The sequence below is a fragment of the Rutidosis leptorrhynchoides genome, chromosome 10, assembly GCF_046630445.1.
Source record: "Rutidosis leptorrhynchoides isolate AG116_Rl617_1_P2 chromosome 10, CSIRO_AGI_Rlap_v1, whole genome shotgun sequence".
In the NCBI taxonomy this organism is placed as follows: Eukaryota; Viridiplantae; Streptophyta; class Magnoliopsida; order Asterales; family Asteraceae; genus Rutidosis; species Rutidosis leptorrhynchoides.
In genome coordinates this window covers 350,827,638-350,854,407 of record NC_092342.1, presented here as the reverse complement: position 1 = coordinate 350,854,407, position 26,770 = coordinate 350,827,638, and the positions used below count along the sequence as shown (strand labels likewise).

The 26,770-nt window shown below is 32.6% G+C and overlaps 1 protein-coding gene and 1 long non-coding RNA gene across 2 annotated transcripts; both read right to left on the bottom strand.

Annotated features, from left to right (window-relative positions):
* Positions 1-22,431: 22,431 nt before the first annotated feature.
* On the bottom strand, positions 22,432-23,504 carry LOC139873628 (lysine--tRNA ligase-like). Its single transcript, XM_071861567.1, has 5 exons — positions 23,388-23,504; positions 23,043-23,157; positions 22,833-22,918; positions 22,640-22,741; positions 22,432-22,551 (listed from the first exon to the last, which is right to left on the bottom strand). Exons 2-4 carry the CDS (start codon positions 23,141-23,143, stop codon positions 22,671-22,673), a joined length of 258 nt encoding a protein of 85 aa, XP_071717668.1. The 5' UTR covers positions 23,144-23,157; positions 23,388-23,504; the 3' UTR covers positions 22,432-22,551; positions 22,640-22,670.
* Positions 23,505-23,509: 5 nt separating this feature from the next.
* Positions 23,510-24,281, bottom strand: LOC139873627 (uncharacterized). The gene is made up of 3 exons (XR_011767393.1): positions 24,039-24,281; positions 23,647-23,687; positions 23,510-23,548 (listed from the first exon to the last, which is right to left on the bottom strand). It is a non-coding gene; the product is annotated as an uncharacterized lncRNA (long non-coding RNA).
* Positions 24,282-26,770: the final 2,489 nt, after the last annotated feature.

Sequence of the window (26,770 nt, the reverse complement as noted above, 5' to 3'; positions counted from 1 at the left end):
AATATGAAATAAAAGAATTATGCTTATTTAAACTTCCGTAATCATGATGTTTGACGTGTTGATTTTAGTTTTATGCCCATGGGTTAATTGTCCTTTGTCCTGGATTATTTAATATGTCCGTCTGGTTTTTGTCCATAACAGTCCATCAGTCATAAATATAAAGTGCGAGTGTCCTCGTCAAATTATCCTTATACCCGAAGTTAAATATTCCAACTAATTGGGGACTTAAACTGTAACAAGATTTTAATACTTTGTTTAATAATTACACCAGGATGTCGACTGAGTGTAACCCAAGGTTTTAATATTTTGTTATCAATTATACCAAGTGTCCTTGTACATAATTTCACCCCTGTTTTAATTATTCTAGTGACTATTAATCCATTCACGTGTCCGGTTAAATGAACGATTATTCGTACATATAAATACCCCGCCCATCGTGTCCGATTGAGTGTATATGGTAATTTATAGGGGCGCCCAATTGTAAATCTTTATATTAACATTAACAAACTATCATTTAGTTAAACAAATATAAAGCCCATTAATAGCTCATAGTCTAATTTCCACAAGTGTCGTTCTTTTGTCCAAACCCCAATCATGGTACAAAGCCCAATTACCCAATTTTAGTAATTAGCCCAACATCATGATTACTTCGTTTTAAATAAGCATAATAATAACTTAGCTACGAGACATTAAATTAAAAAGGTTGAACATAACTTACAATGATTAAAAATAGCGTAGCGTTACACGGACAGAATTTCGACTTACACCCTTACAATATTCGCTAACATACCCTTATTATTAGAATTATAATTAAAATTAAAATTAAAATTAAAATATAAATATAAATATTTACGATATATTGAGAGAGAGAGAGATATATGATATCTTTTTACGATCAGAATGCGCGAGCTTTATAGAGAGTTTCTGAAATTGGGGTTCCGCGACTCGCGGCCATTTTGGCCTTCAAACTCCGCGAGTCGCGGAGTTTACTTTTACAGCTCACACAAGCTTGGCTCTTTGTTTACCGACGGTTTTAAATATAAATATAATATATTAAATAATTATAAGAATTATTTAAATATTATATTATATTTATGTGCATAGTTGACTTGTAATTTTTAGTCCGTTGCGTCGAGCGTTGAGAGTTGACTCTGGTCCCGGTTCCGGATTTTCGAACGTCCTTGCGTACAATTTAATATCTTGTACTTTGCGTTTTGAATCTTGTACTCTTGTAATTTCGAGACGTGTCTTATCAATAATTGGAACCTCTTTGATTGTCTTTTGTACTTTTGAGCTTTTTGGTCGTTTGCGTCTTCAATTCGTCGAATCTGTCTTTTGTCTTCACCTTTTATTATTTAAACGAATATCACTTGTAAATAGAACAATTGCAACTAAAAGCTTGTCTTTCTTGAGGAATAATGCTATGAAATATATGTTCGATTTAGCATTATCAAATATTCCCACACTTGAGCGTTGCTTGTCCTCAAGCAATATCGTCTTGAAATACTAGAATCACTTCTTTATTCTTCACACTTTGTACATCAGTGATTTCTATACGGTGGTATAAACAATGGTAGTAACGATATGGTTTACAGTCCCACATGACTATAAAAAATTAGATCCATTAAGGAAATTGGATCTTTATGAAAACATTTGATCTTTTGAAAATTAAATCTAGTTTTTACCCTAGATAAGTTTTCCGGAATAACCCTTTACCAGTGTTTGCAAAATATTTTTGTGGGTTTGGTGGGTTTCAGATTTGAAAATTTTAGCTCAAAACTTATGGTTTTGTGTCACCCACTTGCTAACCTTGTATTTGGAAAGCAACACGTCCAGTTCACTTGTCCCGTATATTACCTTTCGGTAAACTACCGTCCGGTTGTAAAGGAAAGCGTTGAACAAGCAACTGTTAAGGCAATGTCCCCTGACATGCTTTTAATTATGGTCTATAACGTGTCGGGCGCAATTACTATCCTTGGTAGGAGCAATAGTAAAGCTCACCCTTATAATTTTTCGGTATGGCACAAGGTCCTGTCTTTGACCATTATGCAACCACTGTTCTTACGGTTGACACCCGATTTGGTTCAGGTGACCTAATGAATTCCAGGTGAATTCCTAGGATTTTACGTTCAATGGTAATGAACGCATTGAAAACAGGGTTTTCAGAAAACAAATCGGTTTGTAATTTTGATCAAAATATTTTCTCGTTTAAGCTCGAGTTTAGATATCATCTGTGACGACCCGGAAATTTCCGACTAAATTTAAACTTTATCTTTTTATCTTTATATTATTCTGACACGATAAGCAATGCTTGTTAACTTAAATCTCAAGGATTTTAAACTATGTTTATACATTCATTTAAACCTCGACCAAATTCCAATGATTCACGAACCATTAAATGAACATATATGAATATGTATGTATATGTGTATATGTTATAAATTGAAAATGTCAACAAAGTATTTAAAAGTATAATGCTTTATATAAACGTAATTGTTTCAATATGATTATCGACGAAATTAAAAAAAAATATATTAAATGTTTGAATTATCAGAAACATTGAATTATGATTACAAGTCTCTGTTGAGAGGTCCACTATGATTTGAGAAATATATTCCTCTTAACGATATTCGGAATAATTTGTAAAGCTATTTATAAATAAAAATAAAAAGTGTCATTTACGAAAGTTAGACAAAAGCTAGTGGAGAATTGGTTTCCATAATATTCTATTAATCTATTTTCAAACGTACAAAAACGTTTTCAGTTTAAAAAGAACTTTATTATTAAAACGTATATAACTTTTATAAATATCTAGAATCACTTTTGACAACTCATTACTTAACCAGTATAATAAATAAAACGATATTTATATTTTATTTCATTAAATATATATAACGATTTAAATTAATATTATATATATTTATACGCGTATTATACATACATAGTTTTTATACTTTTACTATACTTTAACTTTACCTTTACTTTACTTTTACTTTACTTTAACTTTAATAATTCATACTTTAATAATTCACTTTAATAATTCATACTTTAATAATTCACTTTAATAATTCATACTTTAATAATTCACTTTAATAATTCATACTTTAATAATTCACTTTAATAATTCATACTTTAATAATTCAAAAATCTATTATAAATAGAATTCAATAGGTTTCATTATTTCATAGAAACTTGAAAATATATTTCTCTAAACTCTCTCAATCGATTTACATATATATATATATATATATATATATATATATATATATATATATATATATATATATATATATATTTGCCCTGTATTATTTCAAGATATTATTAGTATACATAAAACATTACGACGGAGTGATGTCCGAGTAATTTCAAAATAGTCTTTTGAATGAGTCGAAGCTAAGGAAATTATGGGTTATAGCTATGGAGGTGATGGGTATGGTTCATGGGTATGCTCGTGAGGTCAATCTAGTATTTATCATCTCCGTTACGTCTACGTACTTTTCTACAATATTGAATCTCAATATTGATACGTGAGCACTCATAACTTAAATTTTATATATCAATAGTGTATCCCTGACTAGTGCTCGAGTATATAGGATTATGCATGCTTGTACATTCGATATTGTCCTTAGATAGGTTTGTTGAATCCTGAATTAGATACATATGCTACTGAGATAAGGTATATGATATGCATGTCATTGGAAAGCTAGCGAAAAATTAAGAACTTTTCATTTAGATATCGAATGGTTTCGATGAACGGATTTGAAGTTATAGTCAACTGAATTTTAGTATTATTGTTAAAATGATTATTATTACTATTGTCATTATTATTTTAATAGAAATATCATTGTTATTATAAAATATCATTATTACTATTATGTTAGTATTATCATTTTATCATAATAACATTTTTAGTAAATATAAATATTGTTATTTTCTTATAGAATAATAATTATTATTATTACAAAATAATACAACTTTTACTTATTATTATGATGATCAATATTATTTTATCAAATAAATAGGGGATACAAAGATATTTTTCACCACGCGTAATATAATTACATTAATAATACTTACCACTATAGTTTTAAGATATTAAGTGAACTTTATAAATTTTACTACTTAAGATATATAAAAGTATATTTTATCATATATAAACGTTAATATAAATTTTTATTAATAAATGACTTTTATTATTATAAAATCTAATAAATATATTTAAATATATAAAATGACTATAGTTAAGTTATATAATAAACACGTATAAATTTTAGAAGTCATTTTGGGTCAAGTTGACTTTTGTTGACTTTTGCATATTAGTCTCGAGCATTAGGATTGTGGTACACTATGACTTGACCAAAAATTGTTAGACAGATATTGACCAACATATAAATATATATAATTAATATAGGTTCGTGAATCCGAGGCCAACCTTGCACTTGTTAAATGACGTTATATGTATTTTTACTACGAAATACAGTATGGTGAGTTTCATTTGCTCCCTTTTATATATATTTTTGGGACTGAGAATACATGCGCTGTTTTTTATAAATGTTTTACGAAATAGGCACAAGTACTAAAACTAATTCTACGTGGGTTTAAACCAGAAATATACCCTTAGCTTGGTAACATTAAACTACTTGTCTATGTACGGTAGGCGCGAATCCTAAAGATAGATCTATTGGGCCTGACAAACCCCATTCTGACTACAATTAATAGAATACTCTTAAGGCTTGTTACCGGGTGCCTACAATTTATAGAATACTCTTATACACTTGCGAGTGTACATATATTTATAAACGGAAATCTTGTGGTCTATTAATATATTGAAATGATTGTTATGATAAACCTATGAACTCACCAACCTTTTGGATGACACTTTAAAGCAAGTTTATTCTCAGGTATTAAAGAAATCTTCCGCTGTGCATTAGCTCATTTTAAGGATATTACTTGGAGTCATTCATGGCGTATTTTGAAAGACGTTGCATTCGAGTCATTGAGTTCATCAAGATTATTATTATGTCAATTATAGTTGGATGTATTATGAAATGGTGTGCATGCCGTCAACTTTCGTTGTAAAAAAAAGTTTGTCTTTTAAAAACGAATGCAATGTTTGTAAAATGTATCATATAGAGGTCAAAATACCTCGCGATGTAATCAACTATTGTGAATCGTTTATAATGTATATGAACGGGTCCTTTCATCATCGAATTCCATGAGTTTGTAATTCTCAATCTTCAAAGTCAATCTCTAGGATTGAGTAATATCAGTCTTAAAAGCTGATTTTTAATCTTTAAGGAGATTATCCTTTCTGGGGATCTGATTCATTAGTCTTATCCAGCTAATTTGCATGGTGCCCCACCATTGTACGAGATAAGTTCTTCTCATGGTTAGGATAAATCTGACCACTTGGCGACCCTGTTTAATGCTGAGGTCCGTGAATTTCCTGCTGATTTTAGTGATGACTTTTCTGGATTTTTCGTCAACCTACAGCTGGTCTGGACGACAACTTCATGACCTAAATCAAGAAGCGCGTGTCTTGGGTTTTTTAATGTTTTTGGCATACTTTAATTCAATAAGATTAAAAATAATGATATTAAAAGTTCTCGTCCCTCCCTTGGGTAAAGCAATTTCGGTTCAAAGACCTAGTCTTCAACTTACGACGAATTTTAAAAAACATATTTTTAACTTAATGAGATAAAGTAAATTTTTGTTTTTAAATTCACACAACTTAAATATAAAATTCAAAATTAATATTAAAAATTCACACCAAACTTAAAATTTGAAATGCATAAAATTAAAATTTCATATTTTAAAAATTAAAAATTCCACTTAGTTAGCTGTGGTGTCGAAATTGTGATTAACTTCGTTGTCGACTTCCATCGGACTATCTATATAATGTTTAACTCTGTGACCATTAACTTTAAATTCAATCCCATTTGAATTTATTAATTCTATCGTTCCGTATGGGAAAACTCTTTTGACTATGAATGGTCCAGACCATCTTGATTTCAATTTTCCAGGAAATAGCTTGAATCGTGAATTGAAAAGAAGAACTCTGTCTCCTTCTTTAAATTCTTTTGAACTTCTGATTCTTTTATCATGCCATTTCTTCGTTCTTTCTTTATAGATTAACGAATTATCGTATGCTTCATGTCTTAATTCTTCTAATTCGTTTAGTTGACTTAATCGTAAACGTCCGGCTTCATGTAAATCAAGATTACATGTTTTCAAAGCCCAAAATGCTTTGTGTTCAATTTCTACTGGAAGATGACATGCTTTTCCATAAACAAGTCTAAAAGGTGTGGTTCCAATTGGAGTTTTGTAGGCTGTTCTAAAAGCCCAGAGTGCATCCTCCAATTTAATGGACCATTCCTTCGGATTTGATCCTACGGTTTTCTCTAGAATACGTTTTAAGGCTCGGTTGGTATTTTCAACTTGTCCACTTGTTTGTGGATGATATGCGGTGGAGATTTTATGAGTTACTCCATATCTTTTAAGAACTTTCTCAAGTTGATTATTACAGAAATGAGTACCCCGATCACTTATTAAAGCTTTCGGTGTTCCAAACCTTGCAAAAAGACGTTTTAAAAAGTTGACTACAACTCGTGCATCGTTAGTTGGGAGAGCTTGTGCTTCCGCCCATTTAGATACATAATCAATGGCTACGAGTATATATAGATTATTATGAGATTTTGGAAATGGACCCATAAAGTCAAATACCCCAAATGTCAAATACTTCACATACTTGGATGACATTTTGTGGCATTTCATCACGTTGACTTATTTTTCCGGCCCTTTGACAAGCATCACAGGATTTGCAAAGAAGGTGTGCGTCTTTGTAAATTGTACGCCAATAGAATCCAGCATCATAAACTTTTCTTGCTGTTAGTTGAGGCCCATAATGCCCTCCTGTTGGTCCTGTGTGACAATGGTTTAAAATTTTACTAGCTTCATCTCCAAATACACATCGGCGTATTATTCCATCTAGACAACTTTTAAACAGATGTGGATCTTCCCAAAAATAGTGTTTTATATCACTGAAGAATTTCTTTCGTCTTTGGTACGATAATCCTTTTTCAAGGAATCCACATACTAAATAGTTTGCATAGTCTGCAAACCATGGGATTTCTTTATAATCTATCTTCAATAGATATTCATCAGGAAAGTTGTCTTGTATGGCCGATTCATTTAGAACTTCTAATTCAGGATTTTCAAGACGAGAAAGATGATCAGCGGCGAGATTTTCTGCTCCTCTTTTATCTCGGATTTCAATATCAAACTCTTGTAAGAGTAAGATCCAACGGATTAATCTTGGTTTAGCATCTTGTTTCGAAAATAGGTATCTAAGAGCAGAATGGTCGGTATAGACCACCGTTTTTGCTAGAACGAGATATGATCGAAATTTGTCAAAAGCAAAGACAATAGCAAGGAGTTCTTTTTCAGTAGTTGTATAGTTCGTTTGTGCTCCTTGTAACGTCTTACTAGCATAATATATAGGTTGAAATCGTTTTTCAATCCTTTGTCCTAAAACGGCTCCCATTGCAAAATCACTTGCATCGCACATTAGTTCAAATGGTAGATTCCAATTTGGTGTGATCATGATCGGCGCATTAGTGAGTTTTTCTTTAAGAATATTAAAAGATTTGATACACTCAACTGAAAAGATGAATGGAGCATCCTTTTCTAGGAGTTTATTTATAGGAGTGTCAATTTTTGAAAAATCTTTTATGAAACGTCGGTAAAAACCGGCATGCCCTAGAAAACTCCTAACTCCTCTAACATTGGTGGGATGTGGAAGTTTAGCAATTACATCTACTTTAGCTCTATCCACTTCAATTCCTTCTTTTGAAATTTTATGTCCAAGAACGATGCCTTCTTTAACCATGAAATGGCATTTCTCCCAATTAAGTACTAGATTTGATTGTTCGCATCTAAGAAGCATTCGTTCCAGATTAACTAGACATGATTCAAATGTATCACCGAAGACTGAAAAGTCATCCATGAATACTTCCATGCATTCTTCTATCATGTCGTGAAAAATCGCCATCATACACCTTTGAAAGGTTGCAGGGGCGTTGCAAAGTCCAAATGGCATGCGTTTGTAAGCAAAAGTACCATAAGGGCACGTGAATGTGGTTTTCTGTTGATCTTCGGGTGCTATTGGAATTTGAAAATATCCGGAAAATCCATCTAGAAAACAATAGTAACTATTTCCGGCTAATCTTTCCAACATTTGATCAATGAAAGGTAAGGGAAAGTGATCTTTTCTGGTGGCGTCATTTAATTTTCTATAATCAATACACACACGCCATCCTGTTACAGTCCTAGTAGGAATAAGCTCATTTTTCTCATTTGTAATGACAGTCATGCCACCCTTCTTAGGCACGCATTGAACTGGGCTTACCCATGGACTATCAGAAATTGGATAAATTAGACCTGCATCTAGCAGTTTAATAATCTTTCTTAACTACATCTTGCATATTAGGATTTAGTCTTCGTTGGCGTTGCACATACGTTTTATGACCTTCTTCCATAAGAATTTTATGTGTGCAATACGAAGGACTTATTCCTTTAATATCATGAATCTTCCATGCAATGGCTGGTTTATGAGCTTTCAACACAGAAATGAGTTGTGATTTCTCATTTTCAGTAAGAGAAGACGATATTATTACAGGTAATTCAGATTCACCATGTAAATAAGCGTATTCCAAATGGTTTGGAAGTGGCTTTAACTCTAATTTCGGAGGTTCTTCTATCGATGATTTATATCGATATTTGTCTTCTTCTTTTAGCATTTGAATTTCTTCTGTTGTTGGTTCATATCCATTAGCTATAAGTGTAGCTAACATTTCAGCTTCATCAATTGGTTCATTACCTTCTCCTAAAGAACATTCTCCTGTTCCTTGTAATTCTGGAAATTCTTCTAATAATTCTGCATGTGCATCTATAGTTTGAATATAATAACATGTATCATCTGCAGATTGCGGTTGTTGCATTGCTCTATCAACTGAAAAGGTAACACTCTCATCCTCTATACTTATGGTCAATTTCTTACCGAACACGTCTATCATTGCTTTAGCCGTGTTTAAGAATGGTCTTCCTAATATGAGAGGAACTTGAGAATCTTCTTCCATGTCCAGAACAACAAAATCTACTGGAAATACTAAAGTACCAACTTTAACTAGCATGTTCTCCATTATCCCTCTAGGATATTTTATTGATCTATCGGCTAGTTGTATGCTTATTCTGGTTGGTTTCAATTCTCCAAGGTCTAGTTTAGCGTATAGTGAATACGGCATTAGATTTATACTAGCACCTAAGTCTGCCAATGCTTCTATTGAACTAAGACTACCCAGAAAACATGGAATTGTGAAACTTCCTGGATCAGATAGTTTTTCTGGTATCTTATTCAACAGCACTGCTGAACAATTAGCATTCATAGTAACAGCCGAGAGTTCTTCCATTTTCTTTCTATTTGAAATTAGATCTTTCAAGAATTTAGCATATCTAGGCATTCCTGAAATCACATCAATGAAAGGAAGATTTACATTTATCTGTTTAAACATATCCAAGAATTTGGATTGCTCGGCTTCAAGTTTCTCTTTCTTCATTTTACTCGGGTAAGGAAGTGGTGGTTGGTATTGTTTAACATAAGGTTTAGCCTTAACTGTGTTATCTTCATTAACCTTTTCAACTACCGGTTCTTTTTCCTTATCTTGATCAGGTTGTGGTTCTTGTGGAGTAGATATAGCTTCATCAGAAGTTACAAGTATTTCAGGTGGTTTAAGTGTTGTACCACTTCTTGTGGTAATGGCTTTAGCTGTTTCATTCCGGGAGTTAGCATTTGTATCACTAGGTAGACTTCCCGATTTTCTTTCACCTATTAACCTTGCTAGGTTACTCACTTCTTGTTCCAGATTTTGAATAGAAGCTTGTTGATTTCTAAATGCTTGAGCATTTTGTTCATTGGTTTGTTTTTGAGATGTGAAAAACTGCGTTTGAGTTTCAACTAGCTTTGTCATCATATCTTCTAAATTCGGCTTTTTATCATCGGTTTGTTGTGGTGGTTTGTTTTGAAAATTAGGTCTTTGCTGATTGTAAGTATTATTGGATACTTGTTGATTGCTAGGACCTTGTTGGTTGTTGTATGGAATATTTCTGTTATAATTCTGGTTTTGATTGTAAATCGGTCTTGGCGGTTGATAATTATTCTGATAATTATTTCCAGGCCTTTGGTTTATGTATGAAATATTCTCTCTTTGTTCCATTGTTAATTCAATACTGAGACAATCTTTTGTCAAATGTGGTCCTCCACACTGCTCACAACTAATTCGTATTGAGTGAATATCTTTAGTCATCTTTTCCATTCGTCTCTCCACAGCATCTATCTTTGCGGAAATGGAATCTAAGTCATGGCTAGAATCGGCTCTAGCTGCTTTAGATGATCTAACGATATCTTTTTCTTGGTGCCACTCATGTGAGTGGGAAGCAGTGTTATCAATAATTTTGTAAGCATCAGTTTCGGTTTTCTTCATAATAGAACCACCAGCTGCTATATCTATGTCTTTCCTTGTAGTGATGTCGCATCCTTGGTAGAATATTTGTACTATTTGACAGGTATCTAAACCATGTTGCGGACATCCTCTTAACAACTTTCCATATCTTGTCCACGCCTCATATAGAGTTTCATTCGGCTTCTGTGTGAACGTAACAATTTCTGCTTGAAGTCTTACGGCTTTAGATGCAGGAAAGAATTGTTTAAGAAATTTGTCAACTAAAACATCCCATGTATCGATCGCCCCTTCAGGTAACGATTCCAACCAATCTTTGGCTTCTCCCTTTAAAGTCCAGGGAAATAACATGAGATATATCTGTTCATCCTCCACTTCTCGGATTTTAAATAGTGTGCAGATCCTATTAAAGGTACGTAGATGTTCATTTGGATCTTCCTTCGGCGCACCACTAAATTGGCATTAATTAGTCACCATGTGTAGAATTTGTCCTTTGATTTCATAATCTGGCGCATTAATGTCTGGATGAGTAATTGCGTGACTTTGGCCAGTGCGTTTAGCTCTCATTCTGTCTTCCATACTTAAAGGTTCCAGATTCTCCATAATTGAATTTGTTGAATCGGAATCACTAGAGGATTCTGATTTAATGGTTCGTTCCTCAACAATCTCTGTTTGAATGATTGGTGGTTCCGGAGGAAAGTTTAATGGTTCAGGATCTACGAACCGTTCCTGAATTTTCTCCGGATTCTCAATTGTGAGGTCGGGTTCAAAAAATGGATTATCGGAAATTTGAACTGAAGTACTTGGTCGACTGGATGACGATTCTAAAGAAAAATCAACGGCGGTTATATTTGCTAAATGTCTTGATCTAGTTACAGGTGGTGAACGTACAAAAGGTGGTGATCGTCTTGCTCGGTGCATTCACTGAATATCCTATTAGTTTTTAAAAGGAAAGAAAAATTATAATAAGTTATCCAATTAATAGACTTTTCTGATTTTGCCCACGTTTTGAATAGCCAAAAGATGCAGCAGAGGGGCAGGATTCGTTTGGTCTCAATATAATTGAGGACTGTTTGGCTCCAATAACCCGGTCCACGTACAAATCCAACTATTACTACGAACCAGAAAATTTTGATGTCTATCAATTTAACCACTTAAAATAAATTTTCGTAATTTTAAGAAAATTAGATAAGAAGTAGAATAAAAATCTATGTCCTAAAAACTAGAATAGCGAGAAATAAGAAAGAAAAAGAGTTCGTCGAAAAAGATCGAAAAAGAAAAATGGTTGAAAAATAAAAGGTGACGAAAAAAATTAAAGAAACTTATAAAAACTTAAAAATACTTGACTAACCTAACCTTATTACTACAACTAACTTAAAATTATAATCGCAAATTGAAATTACTAATTGGAATGATAATTGATACATAGGTAAAAGGTGTCTAAAAATATTAAAGCTTACAGGAAAACTAAATCCCAAATGAAAATAACTTAAAAAGAAACTAAAACTTAAAAAGGCGTCGCAAAATTCTAAAGCACCTAAATCTTAGTCTAAAGAAAAAGCACTTAAGGAATTCTACGGCAAAGCCTAAAAATCTAGAAGTAAAAATAACTATGGCAAAAACTAAGTTTAAAACTAAATATGGCCTAAAAATACAAATATTACGCTACAACGATTAAAAAGGGACAAAATATAAAAATATACAAAAAGTTATAAAAAGTACAATTTTTATAAAAATATTATTTTTATATTATTTATTTAATAAAACTACTAATTTTATAATTTAATTAAACTAATTTAACAAATAAAACAAATTAAATTAATAAACTAAACTAATTAATAAATAAATAAAACCTATTTAGGGTTTTTAATTAAATAATAATAATAATAATAATTACACCGTGATTAATGCCTGATTAGGGCTTCTGTCACGTGTCAGGTTTTCTCCGCGAGTTGCGGTATTTAATGCATCAAACCCCGCGAGTCGCGGGGTTCAAAAATTCAACTCTGGTACAGTTTGAATTTGACGCGTTTTTTTCTTTTTTAATTTTTTTTTCTGTTTTTAATTTTTCTGTTTATATATTTAAAAAAAAATATGTGTATAATAAAAACTTATATTTTAAAAACTTAAATAAAATAGAACTACTTTATAATTTTAATAAATAAAATGCTTAAAACTAGATTTATATATATTTTTTTTTTATGTTTTTAAATAAAAACAAAATACTTAAATAAAACTTATGTTTTTATAAAATAAAAATAAAGAAACTTTATAAAACTTAAATATTTAACAAAATCTTAAAAATACATAAACTTTTTTTTTATATTAGCGTTGCGCTTCCGGTTTTTAAGAGACTCCCCGGCAGCGGCGCCAAAAATACTTGATGTTTTAGCAGAGTAGTATATAAAATAGCTTATATTTTTGCAGAAAATACTATTAAATACTATACAATTTTACACAAGATATTTATTTATTTATAGAATGGATATATTTAAACCTTGCTACAACACTTATAGGCAGTGTACCTAATCGTACAGTAGTGTAGTTTTTAGTAAGTCCGGTTCGTTCCACAGGGAATCTTTTTAAACAAAGCTTAACGCTATATTAGTTTACTTTTATAAAAATACAAATATATATATATAAGTAATATTATTATTATAAAGGGGGGTTTTTACCGTTTAATGACCGGTTTGTTGATTTTAAAACTTTAGTCGCAGTTAAAACCAAATGTAAAATATTAAAAATAAATACAAGACTTAAATTAAAGCATAAAGTAAATAACGATAATGAAATTGCGATTAATAAAAGTGCGATAAAATAAACTTGCGATAATTAAAAGTGCAATTAAATACAATAACAATAAATAAAAATGCGATAATTAGAAGTGCAATTAAATATAAAATAAAGGAAATTAAATATGAAATAAAAGAATTATGCTTATTTAAACTTCCGTAATCATGATGTTTGACGTGTTGATTTTAGTTTTATGCCCATGGGTTAATTGTCCTTTGTCCTGAATTATTTAATATGTCCGTCTGGTTTTTGTCCATAACAGTCCATCATTCATAAATATAAAGTGTGAGTGTCCTCGTCAAATTATCCTTATACCCGAAGTTAAATATTCCAACTAATTGGGGACTTAAACTGTAACAAGATTTTAATACTTTGTTTAATAATTACACCAGGATGTCGACTGAGTGTAACCCAAGGTTTTAATATTTTGTTATCAATTATACCAAGTGTCCTTGTACATAATTTCACCCCTGTTTTAATTATTCTAGTGACTATTAATCCATTCCCGTGTCCGGTTAAATGAACGATTATTCGTACATATAAATACCCCGCCCATCGTGTCCGATTGAGTGTATATGGTAATTTATAGGGGCGCCCAATTGTAAATCTTTATATTAACATTAACAAACTATCATTTAGTTAAACAAATATAAAGCCCATTAATAGCTCATAGTCTAATTTCCACAAGTGTCGTTCTTTTGTCCAAACCCCAATCATGGTACAAAGCCCAATTACCCAATTTTAGTAATTAGCCCAACATCATGATTACTTCGTTTTAAATAAGCATAATAATAACTTAGCTACGAGACATTAAATTAAAAAGGTTGAACATAACTTACAATGATTAAAAATAGCGTAGCGTTACACGGACAGAATTTCGACTTACACCCTTACAATATTTGCTAACATACCCTTATTATTAGAATTAGAATTATAATTAAAATTAAAATTAAAATTAAAATTAAAATATAAATATAAATATTTACGATATATTGAGAGAGAGAGATATATGATATCTTTTTACGATCAGAATGCGCGAGCTTTATAGGGAGTTTCTGAAATTGGGGTTCCGCGACTCGCGGCCATTTTGGCCTTCAAACTCCGCGAGTCGCGGAGTTTACTTTTACAGCTCACACAAGCTTGGCTCTTTGTTTACCGACGGTTTTAAATATAAATATAATATATTAAATAATTATAAGAATTATTTAAATATTATATTATATTTATGTGCATAGTTGACTTGTAATTTTTAGTCCGTTGCGTCGAGCGTTGAGAGTTGACTCTGGTCCCGGTTCCGGATTTTCGAACGTCCTTGCGTACAATTTAATATCTTGTACTTTGCGTTTTGAATCTTGTACTCTTGTAATTTCGAGACGTTTCTTATCAATAATTGGAACCTCTTTGATTGTCTTTTGAACTTTTTGGTCGTTTGCGTCTTCAATTCGTCGAATCTGTCTTTTGTCTTCACCTTTTATTATTTAAACGAATATCACTTGTAAATAGAACAATTGCAACTAAAAGCTTGTCTTTCTTGAGGAATAATGCTATGAAATATATGTTCGTTTTTAGCATTATCAGGGGGCACCATGTATACACAAAATGTTAGTGATTTATCAGATCCCCGGTAGGATAACCTCCAGAAAGGTAAAATATCAGCTTTTAAGACTGATAAACCTCAATCTTCATGATTGATTTAACGGATTAGATGATTACCTCATAATTGTCAATGATGTCCGGACGTAATGTGTATCCTCTTAAAGCACATTATTTTCTACCGACATCTCGTAATGTTAGGTACCGTGGGAGGGATTGGCTTGACCAATAGCGGGAAACCCGCACTCATTTTTAAAAATTCAGAAAATCCGATCAAAATCGGAAAACGTGCTTAGTATTAAAAACTAGCATGATATTTTCAAAACCATAAAACGTTTTCATAAGATCCTGATTTCCCTAGGGTCAAATTTTTCGGATACTTGGCTCTAATCTCCCAAAAATGTGTGTGTGTTTCCATTGTGTATATAGCGTGCGTGTGATTTCAATAAAAGTGTGCTATACTTAAAGCGTGTGTTTCCATTGTGTATATAGCGTGAGTTGTGTTTCATATCAACGTGTGTGTTCCGTGTGCTTCGAGTCATTCATGTAATGTTTGTAATCTATATTGTGTGATTATGTTTGATATTGTTCTACTTTGTAAAGAAAGAATTGCTTGAGGACAAGCAAGGTTTAAGTGTGAGGTGTTTTGATATTGCTCAATAACATCATATATATCTATCGCAATATCGTGTAAAATGCTCTAGAATCGAGGATAATGAAGGTGTTTCTACAAGTGATAATCCAAGATGCGCAAATTTGTATCGGAAGAGTGATTTACAAAGAGTTTTGATGATTTATGACATTGGTTGATCCCGATACGACTTAAGGTCTATTTAGTGCTCTAAAATGGTAAAACAAAGCTTCCAAGGTGTTAGGCTTCGTCCAAATAAAAGAGGATTGAAAAGAAAGCGAAACAGTGGATTTCAGCATATCTGGACGCCGTCCGGCATCTTGAAACAGGACGCCATCCTGGATTTGAAGACGCCGTCTAGCTCTTAAGGACGGGACGCCGTCCAGCCTTTTTGGACGCCGTCCCGTAGTAGGTTTCAGCCGACTTTTGTGCTTTTTACCTACTTTCTCCACTTTAAAACTACTGTTTTGAGGGACTGTTTCATAACTTACGAACCAGAGAGTACAGAGACGATTTTTAGGAGCAAAATTGGAGAACTCCAAGCTCTTGGAAGAGGCTCAACATCAAGACATCAAAGATCAAAACCTTCATCATCCAAGAACTCCTTGTTCTTGTAGGTTATTCCTTGTTCTAAAACAATGATTTCAGTTGTTAATCTGATTGTTATGTTGTCTGTTACCATGATTGTTGGCTAGTTTCTATAATGTTTGTCTAGATTAATAACCAAGGTATTGGATGTAATCTTATTGATTGAATGTATTATGTGTGATAGATTAAAGCTTGAATTAAGAACCATGCTTATTGCTGTTAAAATCATTTGTATCTAGTTAATTGATATGTTGTTGATAAAGAGAACTCTTGTTGATGTATCATATTGATTTACAATCAACTTGTCTTAGATTGATTGTTTACTAAACCGGACTAAGGGGGTAAACTAGATTAAAATGGTTAAACAAAATAGGAATGAATTGTGTAGAGCGAACGCAAAGACAATTGTTATTCAAGTCTTTGATCTAGCTAATCAACTAGTCACAAACGAAAAGGTCTAAGTAATAGGGAACCCTCACTTTGTAATTCTAGTTTGAGTACTCGCTAAAGAGAACTCTTGGCGGGTCGATTTAGGTGATTAGCATGCTTATAATAGTTATTTGATTACAAATACAAGAACCATAGTGAAAAGGGAACCCTTGATCTTGTGATTGTGTTTGCGTGTTTATTCAAGAGAACTCTTAGTGAACCTATTAGATAACTTACACACATAATTATTCAATCAGGCCTTAATATCAGAACTTACATCCAATACCGAGGGTAAAATATCTAGATGAACATTTCATCTCTTTGATTTAAATCAAAACTATCTTACTTGCTTTCTTTGCATTTATTTTCATCTTATAAATTTAAAAGGCCAAAAATATTGTTTTTACATTTAACCTTCTCTGATTTGGCTAAATCGTTAAATGGCCACCAAAACATAAAACTTGTACCTTTAAGTTTCATTTACTTAGTTAATCATAATATAGTTTCTAATTCTAGTTTGGCTAATACAACTGTCCTTGGAACGATACACGGAACTGAACCAGTTACTGTACTACTACACGATCGGGTACACTGCCCGTTAGTGTGTAGAAATCTTTAATCGGTATTTTTCCATATTATTTTATACGACAATTTATACGACACTTCTCGCACATCAGAACTCTATATGTATTGACTGGAAAGTTTAACAAATTGATGATTCTATTATTTTTTCGAAAAGCAAAAATTTTATTAACTCGAAGCCCACTAAAGGAGGGTAAGCCCATTACATAGACTCGAAGATCCAAATGTGTATATCAATACAAGTATAACTCGACCTATGAAAAACACGAAACAAGGCGAAAGCAAGTTGCGGAGAGAGCAACTATAAAATGCATTACATTAGACAAAACAAGGCCATGGATTCGAGGTCCAACCTAGCCAATCCATCTTCCGATTCCTAATGCGACTTGAAATCCATTCAAAAGACTTTGTATTTCCATTAACCCGTAGGACCGTTCCGCGAAGAGTTAGAAAACACCTTTTGATTCCGATTTTTCCATATCAAATAACCACTGTGGTTAAATGTTGGTTAATGGACTAACCGACTAAGTTAAGTATGATGCTTAACCAAAGTTTGTTTTGATGATGAGACACACACATATGCATAAGTGATGATCGAACTATTAACATAAAATGACCAAGTCAAACAAAACTTAAAGAATAAAAATAAAGATCATTAAAATACACGGTCAAAGTACGGTCGACCGTACACTTAGCCGTTGAAGCCCAGACTGAATCTGCACAGCTGCCACCACGGTTAACCGTAGTACGACCGCAGAATCTTCTATCACCATTTTTGATCAAATTTAGTTTGACCACTTCCTGACATCTATAATTCATGAAACCTTTTTCAACACGCTTAGAATAGATGTCCTTTCCATACTCAATTGAGTCTTGGTCATAAAAACATCAATCTTAGTTAATTACGCTTAATTACATCTTAATGACAAATTAACCATAATTAGGCATAACACATAAGTGTTAATCAATAACTTGTGATCCTAAAACTTGTCTAGACATTCTCAGGATAATCACCAAGTACCAACACACATAGGCTAATGTCACTAAAACACCAATTACAATTAAAGATTTGTGACAAATTAAGGCCAAATGAAGAACAATACTTTTGAGTAAAGACTTGTAATCCTAAAATACACTTAGATACAATTAGGATGGTCACCAAGTCCCAACTAGAGATTGTTCTTCCATTGTGCATGTGTTGGACATGAATGTGTGCTTACACATTAATCATGCAATATGTTATATTGAAAGTAAGCTTGCTAAAGCTTAAACCATAGTGTTGTGCAAATATCTATATGATTGATTTTAGAATGACTATCTCTTGCTATGTGTGAGTATTACTTGCTACTTGCTAATATGTTTAATACTCATCAATTTGCAAACTTGATTACTATGCTTGCTATGTGTTTACTAGTTAGAATACTAGGATTCAAGTAACTAGTTTACTCCAATAAATTAAGTGTAAAATGGTTCAAAAAGGAATAATGGTCAATTGTCTATTTGATCTTGTCTAAGTAACACATTGTGATTACTTGTCCAAATATGACTTAACATTGATGTCTTTACACACTTAATGTTTATTTTAGAAAGACATCATTCAATTAATCTCTACTTAATCTTAAAATGAATATGACTAGTGATTAATTGAAACTATGAAGTTAATGACATGTTGACTAGTCTTTAGGATTGAACCAAATGCATTAATGAGGCTAACTAAGTCTTGACCAAACTGAGATTACCTAAAATGTAAATCAAGACACTTCTCCAAGAATGTTGGGTTTACCACTTTTGAAGTGTTATGTCATTTTCACTCAATAAGACCAAATCTCACACACTTAATATATATAGTACTTGTATAAGATATTAAGTATCTTTTGCAGGTGCTAGATGAAGTAAAGGCTCCAAAATGTGATGTTCAAATCTGAGTCAAACGGCTATACAATGGATACATACTTTTGGACTGGAGCATGCACGGTCGAACCACGGTCGACCGTGTGACAACGGCTAGTTTTTGAATCTCACTATAAAAGGCAAGCATCGAAGAGCATTTGAAGCTGACCCTCTTGCATATTTCAAAAGCTTATTTTCAGAGATCACATAGGCTTTAATTACTACTCAAATGTGATCAAGCAAGAGAAGATTCTATGTTCTTATAGATATAGAATTTGGTTGTTGTAAACTTACTAATCAAAATTATTTATCTTGTGAGTTTACTTAGTGTAATGTATGACCTAGTATTGCTAGTTTTTAATATATTTTCTCTGCCGTTTGAAAAAAAAAAACTATCACTTAACATTTCACGTCTAAATGATAATACTAATGTTTTGTATGGGTAACATATCCATTGAATCGTTATGATCAGTTAATGAGACTTCACCGGCAAGTGTTGTTGAATCTTGTCTCAATCATTAGCCCGACTAGTCCATGTATATGGTATTTTAGATCTTAAATCTACTACTGAATTATAAAAATTATTAAGTTATAGTTAAAGGTTAATTTTGCACATTGAAACTGGAAAACGACACGATCATGTTTACTATGGTTTGATGGGTGACTTAGAGTTTAGAAGAAGAAACAAGTGATAAATACAATTATTTAGATTTTATAAAACTAACAATTGTTAAAATTGTCATATTCTACTAGTAGTGTTGGAAAGGCTCACTAATGCTAATACACCATATAACAGCCCTAGCTCAATCTTAAGTTGAACTAATAACTATAAAACTCAATAGTGAGTCATACGTGTTCCTATCATAATTGCCCCCATGTAACCAAAAACTTCTTCCCTAATATATAGAGAGAAGAAAGATAGTAGTTAAGTAAATTTCTTAAATAAGTTCTCACTAACATAGAACACCAAAAGAAGAACCATCATAACCTCCACTACCGTCAGCGCCAAAATAACAAACAACTTCCACCGCCTGAACCGATGCAACCACCGCCGCCTCATTCTTTTCTTTAGAGTTAGAAACATGTAAAAAACCAGGTCAATTGGAGACTGGAGGGCAACAGGTGCGACAACTTGGGCAGGTGCACCTTCTTTTCACCAATCCTTTAAGCAGTTAGTATGGAACTTGTGACCACAACCTAGTATTGCTACTCCTAAGGATTCATAGCAAACCGCACATTCAATTTCAGACCGATCCAGTCCTTCTAGATAGGACTCGGTTGCGGTTAGAAAACCGAGATTTTAAGAAATAATATTCATCAAACCTATCAGGTCGTACTCACAGAACGGTACATGGACTGTATATACGAAAAACAATGTTTTCTCGTCAACCGGATCAATAAGCACCCCACCCATTATGTGATCACCTACATCAACCTACGTTTCCCCGTTCACAAATTGCTTTGAAAGAGCCAGATTAATTTCATGTAAATTGATGTGAAACCCTTCGACCACTTCCACCGTTATTGATTTGTAAAAACATAAATAAAAAAAACAGAAGCATTAATCAAATTTAGAAACACTTCTTTTTTTATTTATTTATGTTTTTACAGATCAATAACGATTGAAGTGGTCGAAGGGTTTCGTATCAATTTCCATGAAATTAATCGGGCTCTTTCAGAGCAATTTGTGAATGAGGAAACGCAGGATGATGTAGGTGATGGCATAATAGGTGGGTGCTTATTAATCCGGTTGAGGGGGAAACATCGTTTTTAGTAGTTACGGTCCATGTACCGTCTCGTGAGTACGACCCGATAGGTTTGATGAATATTATTCCTGAGAAACTCGGTTTTCCACACGCAACTGAGTCCTATCTAGAAGGACTGGATCGGTCGGAAATTAAATGTGCAGTTTGCTATGAACCTCTAGGAGTGGCAACACTAGACTGTGGTCACAAGTTCCATACTAAGTGCGTAAAGAATTAGCTGGAAAAAAGGTGCACTTACCCAAGTTGTCGCACCTGTTGCCTTCTAGATGATCCAGTTTTTGACATGTTTCTAACTCTAAAGAGAAGAGGAGGTGGCGGCAGTGGTAACGGTGGTCTCATCGTTCAGGTGGTGGAAGTTACTTGTTATTTTGGCGCTGCCGGTAGTGAAAGTTATGATAGTTCTTCTTTTGGTGTTCTATGTTAGTGGAAACTTATTTGACATAATTACTTAACTGCTATCTATCTTCTCTCTATATATTATGGAAGAAGTTTTTGGTTACATGGGGCAATTATGATAGAAACACGTATGACTCACTATTGAGTTTTATAGTTATTAAATTAACTTAAGATTGGGTTAGGGCTGTTATATGGTGTATTAGCATTAGTGGGCCTTTCCAACACTACTAGAAGAATATGACCATTTTAGCAATTGTCAATTTTACAAAATATAAATCATTATATTTATCACCTGTTTCTTCTTCTAAACTCCAAGTCACCCATCAAACCATAGCCACATGATCGTGTCGTTTTTCCAGTTTCAACGTGCAAAATTCAACTTTAACTATAACTTATCAACTTAATAATTTTTATATATGTACAAGAACTCAATAGTAGATTTAAGATTTCAAGGTGACTAAAATACCATATACATGGACTAGATAGGCTAATGATTGAGACAACATTCAACAACACTTGTCGGTGAAGTGTCATTAACTGATCATAACGATTCAATGGATATGTTACACGTACCCGTAAAAAACATTAGTATTATCTTTTAAACGTGAAATGTTAAGTGATAGTTTTTTTCAAACGCCAGAGATTTTATTAAAAACTAGCAAGACGCTAGAACATTACGACGACATTAAAGGGTTTTGTAACCAAATATTCCTATTAAGACTAGATTTTTCTATAGCGAGCATAAATAAATCCAATCAAAAGAGAGAAAAATAATCGTATTTAACAAGTGACATTTTCGAAACTTAGACGGATTGAAATGTTAAGAGCTAGTAGTGATTGAAGAGTAGTGGTTTGAAGACTTTGAAAAAAATTACAGCCATTATTAACCACGAACCAACCTTGCATTGACTATTATTTTAGTTTGGTTGTGCGAACCTTGTTTACCTCATCACTAGTCACCTACTGTTATACCAATGGTCAATCAATTAGGAGCATGTCCAATTTGGAGAGATGACAAACAAATGGTAAAGGAATGCAAAAGGCATATTAAGCAACATTGACGTCTTTTGTTAACAATTTTTTTTTAATGTATACATATTTGCCATTTCTTGCAAACACACGAAATTTGATGCACTTAAAAGGTTTAACTAATTAATTAATATGGTACATAAATAAAGCAGTTAATGGCGTGAACCGATTTCAGCCCATTACCCAACCCCCCAAGCCGCAATTGTTCAGTAATAAAAAGGTGAAAGACAACATACATGAGCAGCAAAAGTTAAGTTCGTAATAAATAAATAGGTACCTGATCGTTTAAAATATAAGCATCGGGATATCTACCACTTCCAGGAATCCAAACAACAGTCTTCTGTAGATTGAAATGAAACTTGAGGCAATTCGTTAAATTAAAATAAATAAATAAATAAATACTTCATTATTATAACAAGAAGCTATACCTTTACATTGGAATGCACAGGTGGTGGCATCTTATGAAGACAATAAAGACAAATTCACGATTAATTTTGGAATAACACTCGGCTCTCCCATACTGTTTTTCCCTGTCATGCATGGAAAAGGAAACAGAAAATAAATAACAATTCTTAGGTATTTATTGTTTTGGTTATGTTTTATATATGTATCTTGTCAAACCTGGAAACCCAATAACACCAACGTAATCCCCATTTTTCAAATCAGAATGACGCTCAAAAGAAGTAGTTTCCTCCATAAAAGATGGCCTGAATAAATATAGAGATGCATCATGCATGATTCAATTAACAACTGTACGTAGTTTATTCTTCAACTCATCATCATCATAGGAATATTATATACGGACGGCATCAAAACAAAAAACATTCTTACTCTGGAAGAGCCCTAACTTGAATTTGTCCACCAAAACCAACCAAATCATAAGTTACCAGGTTTGGCGAAGATTGTTTGTTCATAACTCTCCCCGTCCTCATAGTCTCCGTCGTCGCTGCCGTCGTAGTAGATGAATAAATAATAATCAAAGTTAATTAAAACACAAAATGTAACCAGCCAAATACTCTATAACAGATTCCATAGACTGGTCGGGGGCTTAGATGACTTTATGTTATGGAAGAACCCAGAAAAAAAAGTCATTATTGGAGTAGCCTGCCTAGTAGAGGCTTTCTTAGCGAAAAAAAAAAGTATATTCATGGATGGATTAGGGGAAAGAGTCTTCACCTTACTTTCAAGTGTCAATCATTTTTTATTAAGCTTCCATGCTTGTCTAAAAATTCGGGAATGGTTAATGAGACAGAGAAACCGCGAGGGTAAAGCTTATTTCCTGCTGCTGCTGCCTAGCGAGCAACAACAAGTGTTCTCAGCCGTTTCTCAAAATATTTCTGCAAAAGAAAAAAACAAAAAACAAATTTGTTTACAATAACAGACAGACTGACTGAAAGGGCAAAAATAACTCAACAAACTAGCTAGCTAGCTTTACCGATGAATCCATCTCTTCATCCTCTGGGGACAATGTTGTATCTGGGATACGAGTAGCCAGAACATAATAATAGTTAGTCAGTCAATCAAGCAAGCAATTTAGTTTACTTTTGTCATTGGTTATATATTATTCAAGCATTTATTTATTATACATATTGGATTAAGCATACAACAACAATCAGACAGACTTACGACTTTTAATATATTTTTCATCCGATTAAACTAAAACTAGCTGTAGAGATGCGATTATGTTTTATTTAAGGTGAATACATAATTGGTTTCCAATAGCAAAGATAATATCTACAGATAATGCGACTTATAGATAAAATAATTTTTCTTTTGAAAAAAAAAATAAATAAAAAATTGAAAAAATAAAAAGAGAGGAAGTCACACTTATTGTCGTCGGTTAAGGGCGGTGGAGAAACATATCCAGAATTTTCGAATGAACAGTTTGGATCCTCCATTGAATTTGCTTGCGCGCGTGCTGCAGCAGCTGATAACCCTAATTTTGTAGCACTAACAACTGCAGTGGAAGCACCCGGATCTGAAAAATCAAACTGTTCTTTCTTCATAAAAACTTCATTCGAGGCATGGGGGCCGCCGAAATCGGAAGAGCATCAGACTGTTCTTTCTTGTTATCACCCATAGCCTACATGAAATCAAACCCTAACAATGAAATGAAATAAAATAAAGATTTAAATACGCCATTAGTCCTTAAAGTTTACACATTTTTTCATCCTTGTCCCTAAAATTATTTTTTCCCATGGCTGCCCTTAAAATTAGATTATGGTGTTATTTAGGTCCCCATAGTTAACTGTCGTTAAGTATTAACAGTTTGGTACTTGTCACGTGTTTACTTTGGGTCAAGTTGGCTACTTTGGGTCAAGATTGCTATTTTGGGTCAAGAATGGGTCAGGATGTTATATTGATGCTATTATCATGTTTTTTTTTTTTGTGTATTTCGTAAATGATGCTACTTTGTATTAAGAATGGGTCCGGATGTTATTTTGATGTTACTTCAAAAAGTCATAAATTACTAAAGCTTGATGTTATTTTAATGCTACTTCAAAAAGTCATAAATTATTAAAGTTTGTGACTTTACAATTTGACTTGAAAAAATGTAGTACCAAAGACCAAACTACACCAGATGACCAAAGTGAAATGTCCCGTTCATATTGATTATTAACGTTCCATATTAATTGATTTCGTCGTGAGGTTTTGACCTCTATATGAGATGTTTTTCAAAGACTGCATTCATTTTTTAAAACAACCATAACCTTTATTTTATCGATAAAGGTTTAAAAAGCATTACGTAGATTATCAAATAATGATAATCTAAAATATACCGTTTACACACGACCATTACATAATGGTTTACAATATGAATATATTACATCAAAAATAAGTTTCTTGAATGCAGTTTTACATAATATCATACAAGCATGGACCCCAAATCTTGACCTTATTTTAGTATGCAACAGCGGAAGCTCTTAATAATCACCTGAGAATAAACATGCTTAAAACGTCAACAAAAATGTTGGTGAGTTATAGGTTTAACCTATATATTATCAAATCATAATAATAGACCACAAGATTTCATATTTCAATACATCACATACATAGAGATAAAAATCTTTCATACGGTGAACACCTGGTAACCGACATTAACAAGATGCATATAAGAATATCCCCATCATTCCGGGACATCCATCGGACATGATATAAAAACTCGAAGTACTAAAGCATCCGCTACAACGGATGGGGTTTGTTGGGCCCAATAGATCTATCTTTAGGATTCGCATCAATTAGTAGACTGGTTTACTAATTCTTAGGTTACCAAGTAAAAGGGGCATATTCGGCTTTGATCGTTCAACCATAGAAAGTAGTTTCATGTATTTGTGTCTATTTTGTAAAACATTTATAAAGTTGCATGTATTCTCATCCCAGAAATATTAGATTTTAAAAGTGGGACTATAACTCACTTTCACAGATTTTTACTTCGTCGGGAAGTAAGACTTGGCCACTGGTCGATTCACGAACCTATAACAAATATGTACATATATATCAAAGTATGTTCAAAATATATTTACAACATTTCTAATACGTTTTAATGTTTTAAGTTTATTAAGTCAGATGTCCTAATTAGTAACCTACAACTAGTTGTCCATAGTTAGATGTACAGAAATAAATTGATATATATTATCTTGACCCAATTCACGACCCAGTGTATACACGTCTCAGGCTAGATCACAACTCAAAGTATATATATTTTTGGAATCAACCTCAACCCTGTATAGCTAACTCCAACATTACTGCATATAGAGTGTCTATGGTTGTTCTAAATAATATATATAGATGGGTCGATATGATATGTCAAAACATTTGCATACGTGTCTATGGTATCCCAAGATTACATAATATATTAGAATATATGTATTATACAATATAAGTTAGCTAGGATATGATTAATATAGATTTGTTACCAATTTTCACGTAGCTACAACAAGTAAAAATATTCAATCTTATTTTACCCATAACTTCTTCGTTTTAAATCCGTTTTGAGTGAATCCAATTGCTATGGTTTCATATTGAACTTAAGTTTATGAATCTATACATAAACAGTATAAGTTTATAGTCAGAAATACAGGTTACAAGTTATTTTTGTAAAGGTAGTCATTTCAGTCGAAAGAACGACGTCTAGATGAACATTTTGGAAAACATACTTCCACTTTGAGTTTAATCATGATTTTTGGATATAGTTTCATGTTCATAAGAAAAATCATTTTCCCAGAAGAAAAAATTTTAAATCAAAGTTTATCATAGTTTTTAATTAACTAACCCAAAACAGCCCGCGGTGTTACTACGACGGCGTATATCCCGTTTTACGGTATTTTTCGTGTTTTCAGGTTTTAAATCATTAAGTTAGCATATCATATAGATATATAACATGTGTCTAGTTGATTTTAAAAGTCAAGTTAGAAGGATTAACTTTTGTTTGCGAACAAGTTTAGAATTAACTAAACTATGTTCTAGTGATTTCAAGTTTAAACCTTCGAATAAGGTAGTTTTATATATATGAATCGAATGATGTTATGAACATCATTACTACCTCAGGTTTTGTGGAT